The sequence below is a fragment of the Bidens hawaiensis genome, unplaced genomic scaffold, assembly GCF_021521415.1.
Source record: "Bidens hawaiensis isolate Kalapana, Puna unplaced genomic scaffold, B.hawaiensis_p1.1 tig00031775_1, whole genome shotgun sequence".
In the NCBI taxonomy this organism is placed as follows: domain Eukaryota; kingdom Viridiplantae; phylum Streptophyta; class Magnoliopsida; order Asterales; family Asteraceae; genus Bidens; species Bidens hawaiensis.
Window position 1 is genome coordinate 135,867 of NW_027495370.1, and position 14,886 is coordinate 150,752.

Genomic DNA, 14,886 nt, shown 5'->3' on the forward strand with positions numbered 1-14,886 from the left:
CTCTAAATGTATATCATCTTCCTCAAGTATGTTTGGGTTCAGTTTAATAAAATTGTTGAAAAGCCTTCGCACCCAAATGATTGTGGATGAGTTGTTATTGAGGGTGATGAGAGGACCCTATGTGATGAATTATTCTTGGGTAGTTTGTGCCATATATATCCCTCCTCTCACTTTTGACTTGGGTAATCATTTAAAATAACTACTATATCTTACATGAAATTTACTGACTCCTTTATCTTACATATTTTTATACTAAACTATCCTTACTTGAAACTACTAGCTAATACTTGATAAGCTTTTGAGAATGTTGTCAATGCCATGCTCCCAAACGTGTTATATGCATCTATGAACTATGTGAATGTCAATTTGAGAAAGGCCAAGGCTTTTTAAACTTAAAATATGAATATCCCTTCATTATATATTTAATTTGGACCTGTTTTGTCTTGTTAACTTATTTCTCTTATATAGAGCAAAGTTTCTATATGTATGTGTGTGTGCGCGCGTGCGCCCGGGGGGGGGGGGGTGATTTGACAATGATACATTAACTAGGATCACTAATTAATCAAAGGGAGCTTCATTTAGACACGAGCACAACTTTAAATGATAATATGTGTTATGGATAGCCCTTTTTTGCATCGATGGGTGAACGTGATCTTAAATTAAATAGGATCACTAATCAGAGGGAGCTTGATTTAGAGACAAGCACAACTTTGAATGAGAAGTTGTGTTATGGAGAATTGGAGAGCCCTTTTTGCATTGATAGGTGAAAGTGTAGGTATGCAACATTGCTAGTATGTGTAATTGCACTTATCAATTCTACTAGATGATGCATATTTTTGTCGTCATAAAAGAAGAGGAGATTGTAGGTGCATAACTAGTGATCACCCCGTATAAAATGCAACCCTTGTTTTGATGACAATAAAAGACGTACATGCGATATAAATGCTAAACAATACTATTCAAATTTTACCCTTTGTTCCTCAATTACAAGAAAGGTTGTCCAAATGATCAACTAACTAAGCAAATCAATCAAGAAATTGGATAGAAGAATCATGTTTGATGTCATGAACAAAATGTGCATCGAGCATCTAATGCATGGGGACATAAAAACTGACCAAGCGTAGAAAAAACAACAAAATATCCACGATTAATGAGATGGTCGGACCGTGGATCGGTCATGGTGTACTTGGGCATTTAATCATTGAGCGAGTCAAGTTCAAGAATGATAAAATATCATATGATGAAATACAAGAGTTGTGGAGGTTTAATCTTCAATAAACTCAAGATTCAAGAGCAACAAAATGAGTTATGACTTATGATCAATGAAAGGAATTCTTAAATAAGAATTAATTCAAGTCTAAATTAAGTCAAGAAGAGATGGTTTAACATCTGCTCAAAAGCTTAAACACACTTTTGGACCAATTGCAGTGAATTATCCAAAGGCATAAAATGGGGCTAAAGGACTATGGTCATGCACCCCGTGGGGAGACCGTGGACCTGTTATACATCTTCGGGACAGAGCTTGTGCTCTCTCTCCTCTTGACTATTAAATAACCTTTCCTTCCACACTTTGACTCAAGTCTCTTGAAAGCTTAAAACTAGAAAATATATTTTATTCAAGTAGTGTTACAACTGTAATGTTCAATAGTAAACATTTATGTATATCAGAGGTGTAATCATTACCTAAATTGGTGAGATATTCGATTTTGAGACATGTTCACAATGTAGATTAGTAAGATGCTTGATGATCTCTACCTAGATTAATGATAAAGGTTAGTCTCAAATTAGTAATAAAGTGAAGGGTTTAGTTTGTTATGTTTTATTAAAGTTTATATAAATTAATTGAATTGTAACAGGTTTAGGAAAATTTGTTTTGGAGAGAAAGTTTAGTAATTGTTTTGGAGGACAAGTTTTGTAGATTTATAAATAACGGTCTAGGTTTTTTTTTTTTTGTGTGTCAAATAAGTCTCTTTCATCGTATGTTCGTGAAGTTTGTTTGGCTATATGAAAAGAATCGAGGGTTGTCACCCCAATGTCTCGTATTTGTTTTGTTCGTGCGTTTAATTTGATTGTTTGATCCGTCTGGATCAACAATGAGATGTTTGAGAGGTGCTCGCCACTTAGATTAGTGAGATATAAAAGAGGCAACAACGCCGTCTCCGAGATTTTAAATACCCAAGACTAGCACAAAAAATGGAACACATATATAAAAAATTTGGTCCAGTTTTACTTGTTATTAGGCTTTTTCTTTCGCCTTTTTTCCACATTAAACATAAATATACTAAACTAGGTCCTTTTTCATTTATCTTGGCCCAATTTGATTTGTTACTATGCCAATTTTTAGTTTTTCTTTACTCAATTAAACATAAACAGATCAAACTAAACCCTTGTTTATGTTTCTTTTGGCTCACTTTCATATTTTAATGTTTATAGAGAAAAAAGAAAACTGATATCTATGTTACTTTTTTTTTCACAAAAATGTATGTCTTGGACTGAAGTCTGAATCCATGCCCTAAACGGTCGCCAAGCCAAGAGTTGGGTCTAGGCCGGTCCTAAGAGGCAATCACTACCTAGTTTAGGGAGATGTTACTACTAAGATTGTTGAGACAAAAGAGATGATCACTACCTTATTAGTAAGACGTTGTAGTGGTGATCCCTTACAAGTTGAACAAAATATGTGGTACGTGAAGAGAGACCGACGTATCATGTAAAAAACAGGATGCTCGAATCATATTCATACACTATGATTATGTTAACACTAGTTACACTATTGTGCTACCTGTCTCCGCAAATTTGCCTTTTCAACCTTTGCCAAACAAAAAGTGTCTTGCTGTGAAACCACAAAGAAACAAAAAAGAAAACACGTTGGGACCATGCTTGCAAGTTCCAGCCCCACGGTCGTTAATGTTCTATCTATCTTGACTCACAAAAATAAATAAATAAATAAATAAATAAATAAATCTTATCTATGACTACTCGTCTACTTGCACCACAATCTTAACTCTTGATTATCAGTAGCATCTTATCAATAATTTGTTATAACATATATTTATAGAAACTAGATCAATCTTCCTTTTTCAATGATGAGATGATCTTAATCCCGATATACGGTTTTAAGTTCATTATTCATACATGTTTATGTGTTGCAGTGGTGGCGGTGTAAACCCCAGTGTCAGCTTCCACATCCTTTCTTGAACGGCTCCGGCCGCGGTGCAAATGCCTTTCGCAGTACTTATAACCGGTCACAACTTGTTTGCTACACCTCCATTTCTTTCCATCGGTTCGCTTGCATCTTCCTGGTTCAGCTTCCATGGTGTTTTTATAGTTTTCATACAAACTCCGATCACCTCCACACAATTGATTTGCATACTTCATATCTTGAGTTTGACTGTCTATGGTCATAATGACGTCTAGATATCGGACAAACGACCGTTCTGACCAATAATTTTCAAAGTTTGACCTCCTATGGTCAGAATGGCTGTCCAGATATTGTTCAAATAGCCGTTCTGACCAATAATTTTCAAAGTTTGACTTTTTTGGTCAAAACAACCGTCTGAATGTTATGTGGACAGCGGTTTGATAGTCTGAAATCAAATAACGGTAGTGTAGGCGAATTATATGAAACTTGAATATATAGTTGAAATACCTGTAATGGATGCAAGAACGGAGTTCCAAATTGGGAGAATAAGATGAGAAGGAACCGGTAATCCGGCCTCCATGTATTTGTAGATTAAAGCTTGTAGTTTGAGCTCCTCCATCTGCATAAATGTGAACCCTAATCTGCCATGGTTGCTAATGACACCGGTATAGTTTGATATTTGGTCAAGTAAGGATGATGCATCTGTTGAAGAAGATGAGCCTGCCATTGCCATATTATTCATTATGAAACACACTACTATCTTGTTTCATGTTGGAGCATATGAGATATATAACAATGGAGTAATGACTCTTCATTTAATTATAATTCTAAAATTCTAATATAATAAAACAAACTCTATTAAATTTGGTCATGGAATTATTGTTTTTTATTAAATTATACTATACACATATACTTTCATTGTATATATGTATCATTAAGAGATGAAAATGTGATGAATTTCAATATCTCTGTTTGGTATCCAATTTAAAATCGGTCTCATATGTGTAATACTAGCTACTCGTCATTAGGTTCATGGCTGTAATGCGGGTAACAGTCATACGTGATTATCTGTTCATTGAATATTCATCACACGACACGATAAACTTACCTTAAAAAATCGTTATAAAAATATAAGAACAATTGCATTTCTAACTATACTAAATTTTAATAATTTTAAGTTTGTACAATCTTAACATTTTTATTACTTGTTTACATATTATCTTTACTTATTTATGTATTATTATCAACGCCATAAAGAGAAGTGGGGCGTAGACAGCTGGGATCTAAGTCGGTCTTTTCAATTAACTCAATTATTCAAAACTTCATACGAATTATGTGTATGTATCTAGTTTTTATTTATTGCTGAATAATAACATGTCGAACTTTCTATACTAGTCTAATATTATTTCTACAAACTTTTTAAATATAAATTTCATTTTTTAATATGTTAGCTTAATTTTGTTAATTTCAACTCAAAGCATATGAAAAACAAGGTAATTTCGCTCGTAATTATTGATAATGAACTATTTTAATAATGATTAAGAAGTAAGTTGTATTTATTTTTTAATGATCTTTGAGGCGGGTGGTGCGGATGCGGGAACGTGCAGATATGATTGAGTTGGCAATTGAAATCATCGGGGAAAATCATCCTAACCGGCATGTGTGGGCGTGTGGCGACTGGAGAGCATAAGCTTGCTGCTGAGCCGCTGAGGAAACCACATCAATATCAATATGAATGATATATATATACAAATAGTTCACATCGTTGTATAACGTACAAAATTGAGGGATAAGAGAATGTGAAAGATGTCCATTCCATGGTTTAGGAAAAAATGATGTGTTGATGTAAATTAGAAAGAGTGCTTAAAGGATGTTATGTATCAATATTAATGTATCAATATCATTACTTTAGTAAGATAACTTTTATAATTACATTCAAAAGACCATTTATTCATTTATGCTTGTAATTATAGTACATAAGATGGTTATTTAACTGTCTTTGTTCTTTGCTAATAAATATGATATACACTATGTAGTACGTATGAATCCTTAAAACATCCGTAGTCGGGGAGTCTGCGAACTTTGATAATTCGATAAATAACCCATTTAAATAACATGGGATGCAAATTTTACAAGATATCAAGGGAAATAAATTAATCAATCTATTTACGAAAGTTATATATCTAATATTTATCAACACTTGTATGTCTAATAATCCTTCACAATTTGAGCAATAGTAGCAGGACGAATGCACAAACTGGATCTGAAACGTACAAATAACTCATTAGGTAGACCCTTTATGAAAATATTGATGTATCAAGTGATAATCATCAGGAAAGTGCAAGACTCGTACATGACCAACCTGAACTCTCTCACGAACAAAATGGATGTCAATTTTCTCAGCTTTGACGTGTTGGTGTTGTATTGTATTTCTTGACAAGTAGATATGCTTGATGTATGATCACAGTAGATAATGGTGACAAACTATGAGCTAATACCGAGTTCAAGAAGTAAGTTTTGGCTCCAACTTTGTCACAGTTTGCAATAGTACAGTATTCGGCTCGCAACTGGATTGGGAAACTGTAGCTTGACATTCAGAAGACCACCATATGAAACTTTCACAAAGATAATCACAGTTCCAGAAGTTGATTTTGGCAAGCTAGTGCAGCCGCGACACAAGATCTGTTTGAAACTTGACACATGAAAACAGTTTCTTGTAAGTTCCCGTGTAAAAACGTGTTTTTCTGATTTTCTTTACAATCTTAAACCAAATCAACTACTGATTATATTTATGCAGAAAAGATAGAAGGGATGAAATAAAACCAAGACTTTATTCAAGCATTCCCCTAAAAATTTTAAATAGTAATAATATATCAATCATTCTCAAAAACTGAAGAACTGTGAATATATAAAACTCAAAAATTCCATAGAAACCTTTAAGAAACCAAAATATACAAATTGAGATAATACAATGTCAAAAACTAGAAATGCAAATCACACCAATAAAATAATAAAAACAATCAAAACACCCTTGTTCAGATCATTATGCATTTGACAAGTTAAACATTTTTTTAATATTAATTATTGCTGAGGAGGGTATTGTTGAGGAGGGTATTGCTGAGGAAGGAAAGGCATTGGACTTTTTTCTGGATCAACATTCATGCCCACCGGCAATGCAACTGCAGGGTTGGTGGTGGTTTGAGGTGCTGGAGTTAATGTAATATAAGCAGCAATACCAAAAACTGCACTCAAGAGAGCTAAAACAGCTCCGGCTGCAAAGATTCCAGGCTTCACAACATAACATGTAAAGTAACCATATGAATCAACTTGTCCACCTTCTCTATTATTCAGCCCAGCAGCAGTCAGCAGCATAATCACACCAATGACAGTAGCTACCCTGAATAATATTCAACACTAGTTTAGTTTTATTCATATATATACATAAGACAATCATATGACAAATTGAAAAGCAAGATCAAGTCTAGTACCATGACAAAACAGAAAAGAGTTTCGAAATCGGGGACAAGTTAGGGTCATTTTTACAACATCGACAACCGCCAAATGTAATGCTTATGTAAATTTGTGTAATAATTGCGAATACGGCTGATATGATTCCAAGAGCGAGAGCTGGACTACTTGGATAAACACACGAATCATCATTAATAGTAACATCAGAAGCCTGCATGCATGTATGTCCATAACACATATCTCATGTTATGTACTTATATTTTTTTTTTTTTTTTTTTTTTTTTTTTTGAACCAGATAAAAATAAAATTTTATTTATTTCTACTGATGAAACATAGATATTACATCAATATAGCAGGTAGGCGGGCAACAAGCTGCGCCGCCACCCCTTTCTGAATTGCAAACCCTAACCTGCTAAAGACATACCCCTGCCCCTTTGGAGTCGACACATTGCTATGCACAAATTTTAATCGGAATGGATATATTTATGAAATAAGATATATAATTACCTTAACCCTTGTGAACTCTCCACCAAAACCGGTGGCCGCGGATATTATTCCAAGCACAGCCACAATTGCACAGAAGCCTACCGCTTTGCTCTCCATTTATGAGCTGTGTATGAAAAATATGTAGATATTATTCTAGATCTTGTGGATGAAGAAACTTGCAACTGGAATTGTAAGTATATATAGATGGATGATGCCATAAAACAGCTGGAGAGATTCCTATATATGCAAACGAACAATTGGATATTAGTATATTAATTAAGAAACAAAGTTTACTTTCTGATGTCAACCTAGGGCTTGGTCAGAATGTTGGAACAAATTTAGCTGTTTATTTTTTATTTATTGATGATACATCATTATCGTATTAAAAAACATTACCGAACATTGAAAATCACTAAATCAGTGTATTTTATAGTCAGGATTAGTTGTCAAATTGTTCGCTAAACCTTATATATGAACCTTAAACTCTCATTGACTTAATGTTTAATTAATGGTGTTGCTAAACGTATCCCCCCTTACACCATTTTTACTAAATATACACCCCCCTTAACTTATTAGATAAGTTACTATTACCTCTTAACATTCTTTATATACATATTAGTCCTTACAACATTTTTTTCACTTAATAATCTCCACTACATATATTAAATTAAAAACTATCAAGTATTACTATTAATTAATTTTTTTAGTATTAATATTGTAAATATTTATAATATATTTTTTTTTAATTTTAATAGTATATATATTTATAATATCCTTATTTTACCTCTTTATCTTTTACAAAATAAACCCTAAACCCGAAACCCTGAACCTTAAACCCTAAACCCGAAATGCTAAACCCTAAACCCTAAACCCGAAACCCCAAAACCTAAACCCGAAACCCGAAACCTAAACCCTAAACTCGAACCCTAAACCCAAACCCTAAACCCTAAACTCGAAATCATAAAAAACGCAACTTGTAAAAAAAATAATATGAAATCCTTATTTTTGTGCTAATTTGGTAATTATATGATTTAAAGGGATAATATGAAAGTTGGTTTTTCCAGGGGAGGGGGGGGGGGGGTATGACAAGCAACCAGGGGGTACTTCAATTTTTAAGGTTAAGGTTCATATATAAGGTTTAGCGGATTAGCGACATAATTTACTTAAGGATTAATTTAGGGGTAATATTTAACATAATTTACTTAAGGATTAATTTAGGGTTTAAAAAACATAATATGATGAGGGGCTCTTCAATTTTTAGTGGATTAGCGACATAATTTACTTAAGGATCTGGTAACCTTTCTTTCCCACTCTACATTCTAAACCACCCATAATATTAGATGTTCAAAATTCATATCGAAGACTTTGTGCGCAAGGCAAAGGAGGCCGGAATAGCCGAACCCTACCCTGAAGACAACATGAGCGATGGTTATTATGAGGCATACTTCAACCAAGATGTGGAACATGACTTGTCCAAACCTGTGTACTACCCTGGAAGTAGACACTACCCAATAGATGTTCCCGATAGTCCACCAAACCAAGGAATTGAGCCACCAAGACATTCAAGCTATCATCCACTGTAAGTCCCCCCGGGGCGTCGCCGATCGATACGAGATCCGCACGAGGTCTAGGAGTGCGGAATCCTCCTAGACTCGTTTATGGTGTACAGACGAATAACACAAACACGTACACGATCAAATACACAAACAAATACTAGAACGGGATAAACAAATCTGCAGATTCATATATAAAATAATCACGTTACATACCGTAACAAAAACAGAAAACACGACTGACCCGAGGTGAGCTCTACCTCGGGTCGTCTCACACGACTCTAGTCTCTTACTCTCTCTCAATAAACAAGCTGCTCAAACACACACTGATTTCTAGATTCCTAAAACTAAACAAGACACAAATATATATAGACAAACATTCACGGGCCTGGGCTTCAGTAGGCGAAGTTGTGCTAACTTCGCCTAAGGCAGAAGTTGTTACAACTTCGCCGTTGGCGAAGTTGTTCTAACTTCGCCTAAGGCGAAGTTGTGCTAACTTCGCCTGTGGCGTTCCGCTGGTCAGAATTGCATAGCGACGGTCACAAAATGCACCAACAGTCTCCCCTTTGACCGTTGCTCTCAATTCTAACAAAACACGAAAGATCATCTGTTACAAAACATGCACCAACAGACTCCCTCTTAACTGATGATCTTCTGTTTGCAGTCAACCAGCCGTGTCTGAAACTGTCCTGTAGCTTCACAAATCTACCAATCACCCAGCGTCTTCCATATCAGATCTCCCCTTTAGTGTAAGCTTCTCCGACTATAACGATTGAGGTCTTTGAAATGCATGCATCCTCGTGCCAATAGATCATCTCAACCAATCACGTGAGTCCATCTGACTTCACCAACACATGAAGTTGGGCTTCCTCCACAACTTCACCAACTCGTCGGCATACGATAAGGTTTAATCTTCAACTACTCAACATCAAGTGATCAATTTCATCACAAAACCACCTTGACAGAATCTAACACATGACCATTAAAAAATCTGAAGCATCTTCAATCACCAGGGATAACGATCAGGAACATAAACACTTTAATTCCCGGTTAAATCCAACTTGTTCCAGAATCTTCACTCTAATAAATAAGCATCACGTTTCAGGATCCAATTCTCGAACGCCTTGAAGATAACATAAATAATATGCTCTGACCGCAATCCAGTAATGACGAAAAACCTTCAGTTCAATTTGACTTTCTTCGGTTGGTCACCACGAACAACAACAATTTCATTGCCCACAAACACCCGAATATGTGTCACTATCCAGTTTCAAACAATAACCCATTCACAACCTCAACTCCAAATCAGAGTTGACACGTATTTGTTCACACGTAAAACCAAAAGATAACAAGATCACTCGTTGACGGAACAACATCTTCGGTCTCACAATAATCGTGTACATCTGGCCATACAGACGGAAAATTCCAAAATACTCTTTTTTTTTTTTTAATCTCATTAACTTCGCCGAAAGTTAACATCGCCTGGCTATAACTTCGCCTGGCCATAACTTCGCCGAGAAGTCAACTTCGCCCAAAGTCAACTTCGCCTGTTCATAACTTCGCCTGACCTTATATCTTCGCTGAAACCCTACGAACAGTGACGGCAACTTCGCCTGATGAACAATAACTTCGCCTGAAGAACTGTTCGGCCAGAAACGCACAGAAACGTGCCAAAAACACCAAAACGCAGATCTCGAACCATAGCGTAAGAGCCTAAGGCTCTGATACCACTTGTAAGTCCCCCCGGGGCGTCGCCGATCGATACGAGATCCGCACGAGGTCTAGGAGTGCGGAATCCTCCTAGACTCGTTTATGGTGTACAGACGAATAACACAAACACGTACACGATCAAATACACAAACAAATACTAGAACGGGATAAACAAATCTGCAGATTTATATATAAAATAATCACGTTACATACCGTAACAAAAACAGAAAACACGACTGACCCGAGGTGAGCTCTACCTCGGGTCGTCTCACACGACTCTAGTCTCTTACTCTCTCTCAATAAGCAAGCTGCTCAAACACACACTGATTTCTAGATTCCTAAAACTAAACAAGACACAAATATATATAGACAAACATTCACGGGCCTGGGCTTCAGTAGGCGAAGTTGTGCTAACTTCGCCTAAGGCGAAGTTGTGATAACTTCGCCTAAGGCAGAAGTTGTTACAACTTCGCCGTTGGCGAAGTTGTTCTAACTTCGCCTAAGGCGAAGTTGTGCTAACTTCGCCTGTGGCGTTCCGCTGGTCAGAATTGCATAGCGACGGTCACAAAATGCACCAACATCCACCAACCCTACCGATGTATCAATCTTCGGAAATACCGACTTACCAACCCTCGGAGATACCACAAAGTTATCCAGCCGGATACCTACCGAACTCTCAACCATCTTCCGAGTGGATGAAATATCTTTCTGAGCAACAAGAGTGACATGCCGGAAGCTCCACTTTCAATGAAGACAACTCCCAACCAACCAATAATGAAGGACCGTCCTGTAGACCAAAGATGAGAGTAATGATGCCCACTGAGACTTTCCAGATGATCCCAATAATCAATGAATCCACACAACCCATGGAGGAAGATGAACCCGAAGAAGAAGAGGACCCCGACGAAGAAGAGGATCCTGAAGAAGAGGAGGAACTTGAAGAAGAGTCCGAGGAAGAACCGGAAGAAGAGCATCCAGAGAATCCTAATGAGATGTCAAGCCCAATGGATGGATCACTCACTTCCCAAAATGCAAGCTATGGTTCTGTGGATCCATATGTCCAGCATCTTGAAAAAGTGAGGAATCAAGCTTCATCAAGCTTCCTACCATTCCAAGGTGAGATTCCGTCAATTCAAGAACAAGCTGATGAGATCCGAGAGCAGAACCAAGCTGCCAAAACCTACCTCTACGTTTCATCCACCATGGATTATGTTCCGTATCCAGAGCAGAGGAACCATTACGATATGGTGACGTTGGGTTATCGTGACCCACCTCCGCAGTATGAATACCCCAACATAATCCCACAGTCATATGAAGAACACCTGGATCGCGCATTGCACGAGACCGATGACTGGAGGAAGAAGGTAGACGAAGAGGAGAAGAAAAAGAAGAAAGTCGGAGAAACAATCATTCGAAAGTGCAACAAGATATCGAAGGTTGTGAAGAAATTCTTGAAGAATTGAAGATGGTGGCCATGTGAAGACTGTGTGTAAAATAGTCTTGTCTGTTATGTGTAATATAAGTACGAATAAATAAAGAACATTTGAAACGTTCTCTTGTAATGATAGGACCAGTTATATATATCGTTGGAACGATATATATACTTATGTGTAATATGAAATATACATATCCTTTGTGATATGTATATATGAAATAAAATGTGTGTTTAATATGAGAAATTGCTAAATTTCAGTTAAAAGACATATTAAGAGAAAATGTATGAACAAAGCAATAATAACGAGAATGCTCGTAATGAGAGAGAAATGAGAGATAAAGGGAAAGGTCCTGAGAACGAGCAAGAGGAAGAAATTCCCGAGAAATACATGAATAGAATCCAAATGATGATTAAAGATGCGGTTAGGGAAGAATCCGCGTTTAGATCTCAATCTCGACAATCTAGACATTCCCAATCTGTTAATCCTTCCGTTCATCCCTCTAGAAAAATTGAGATATCCCGTCCAAATCCATCTCATGATGAAGGAAGCGATCATGAGTCCAATGCCGACGAAGGCATTAGGCAAAAGTTTAAGAAATTGAAAGTTAGTGGGTATACTTTCAAAGATTTCAAATACTATGGACCGAAGGAGTTCCATGGTGAGAAGGGAGCCATCACAACCGTGAGGTGGCTCGAGGAGATTGAAACTCTTGTTATCACAAGCAAGTGTTCCGAGGAAGAGAAAATTCAGTACTCTGCCCTAATGTTCAAGGGTGAAGGGCACGAGTGGTGGAATGCGCTATTGATGAGCAATGGAAGAGAAGTGATGTACGGCCTGACGTGGGAAGAGTTTAAGGCCATGGTGATGGGAAAGTTTTGTCCCATGCACGAAACTGATCAAATCCAAACTAAGTTCCTTAACCATAAGGTCGTAGGGACAAACCTCCGAGAATACAATACCAAATTCCTTGAGTACTGTCGCCTTGTTCCCCAGCTGGTTAACCCTGAGTCCAGCAAAGTCACTCGATACATATGGGGATTGCCTAGGGAAATCCGCGACATGGTGAGGTCTCACCTACCTCAAACCACTGACTCTTCTATGGAGTTGGCTGGTTATTTGATGAGCGGCATGGTCCGCAATAAAGAGGAGGATAAAAAGGTGACACCAACGGCTGCTCAAGGAAGGACTGGTGGAAGTTCCAACTTTAGAGGCAAGGGCGTAAACCGAAACAACTCTACGCCGTGCAAAACTTGTAGGATATACCATAAGGGCCAATGAAATTTCGCCCCGTCTCCTAAAGTCTGTGAGTCCTGTAATCGTACGGGACATGATGCTGCTAATTGTTGGAAGAAGAAGATGACTTGCTTTAATTGCAAGGAGATGGACCATCTGAGTTTTGAGTGCCCAAAGAACAAGCCTGTTGCTGGTGGTGAAGGTGGAAGTGGCCAGAACAAAAAGGGAAACGCTCGAGTCTTTGTACTCGACACAAAAAGGGCCGCTGATGTGCCGGAAACCATAACCGGCACGTTTCTAGTCAACGACACCTATGCTAGAGTTTTATTTGATTCGGGTGCGAATTTGAGTTTTATAGATTATAGTTTTTGTAGTCTATTAAACGAACCATTAACTAAATTAGATAAAACTCTAAGCGTCGAGACTGCTAGTGGCGAAATCGTTAAAATTTCCGAAGCCTTTGAAAACGGAAAAATTCTTTTAGCTGGTTATATTCTGCCTATTTGTTTGTTACCTATGAGCCTGGCTGGTTTTGATATTGTACTTGGTATGGATTGGTTATCGGATAACCATGCTCGTATCATCTGCAATGGCAAAACTATTGAACTTCAAGCCCCCGATAAACGAATGATTCGAATTGAAGGGAACAAAGACGCTTGCCAAGTTAGCATAATTTCTATGATTAGGGCTAACAAATGCTTGAATCAAGGATGCCTCGCATTCATGGCCTACGTCACTGAAGAATCAAAGCCAAAAGAAATCAAAAGCGTTCCTATCGTTTCTGACTTTTCTGACGTCTTTCCTGATGAACTTCCCGGAATCCCTCCCAATCGTGAAGTAGAGTTTAGGATTGATCTTATTCCTGGTACTGCTCCGATCGCCAAAGCTCCGTATCGTTTAGCGCCGACTGAAATGAAGGAGTTGAAGAAACAGCTCGATGAGCTTTTAGAGAAAGGTTTTATTCGACCGAGTTCGTCGCCTTGGGGAGCGCCAATTCTATTTGTCAAAAAGAAGGATGGTTCTATGCGAATGTGTATCGATTATCGTGCGTTGAACAAAGTTACAATCAAGAATCGTTATCCACTCCCTCGTATCGATGATCTTTTCGACCAACTTCAAGGTGCTAGCTATTTTTTAAAAATCGATCTTTGTTCCGGCTATCACCAACTCAAAGTCCAAACCGAAGATATTCCGAAAACCGCATTTCGAACAAGGTATGGACATTATGAGTTCACGGTTATGCCGTTTGGACTCACTAATGCCCCAGCTGCGTTCATGGACATGATGAACCGTATTTGTAAGCCTTACTTGGATAAATTTGTTATCGTCTTTATCGGCGACATACTTATTTATTCTAAGTCAAAGGCTCATCATGAAGTTCACCTCCGAACATTGCTTGAAATTCTTAGAACCGAAAAGTTGTAGGCCAAGTTCTCGAAATGCGAGTTCTGGTTGCACGAGGTGCAATTTCTTTGTCACGTCATTAATGTTAACGGTATTCAAGTGGACCCCGCTATGATTGAAGCTATCTCTAAGTGGGAGGTACCTAAGTCGCCAACTGAAATCCGAAGTTTCTTAGGTTTGGCCGGCTATTACCGTAGGTTCATCGAAAACTTTTCTCGAATCGCCATTCCCTTAACTTCTTTGACTCGTAAGAACATAAAGTATGAATGGGGAACGAAGCAACAAGAGGCATTCAATATACTTAAACAAAAGCTCACTCAAGCACCTATCTTGGCTTTGCCAGAAGGTACTGAGGATTTTGTGGTATTTAGTGACGCATCTCACTCAGGATTAGGATGCGTACTTATGAAACGAAAGAAAGTAATCGCTTATGCCTCTCGTCAACTCAAAGTACACG

At 37.6% G+C, this 14,886-nt stretch overlaps 1 protein-coding gene across 1 annotated transcript; it reads right to left on the reverse strand.

Annotated features, from left to right (window-relative positions):
- Window positions 1-6,220: 6,220 nt before the first annotated feature.
- LOC143582539 (protein MODIFYING WALL LIGNIN-1-like) lies at window positions 6,221-7,215 on the reverse strand. Its single transcript, XM_077065073.1, has 3 exons — window positions 7,115-7,215; window positions 6,628-6,818; window positions 6,221-6,536 (listed from the first exon to the last, which is right to left on the reverse strand). The coding sequence occupies exons 1-3, from the start codon at window positions 7,208-7,210 to the stop codon at window positions 6,221-6,223; spliced, it is 603 nt and encodes a 200-aa protein (XP_076921188.1). The 5' UTR covers window positions 7,211-7,215.
- Between the last annotated feature and the right edge of the window lie 7,671 nt (window positions 7,216-14,886).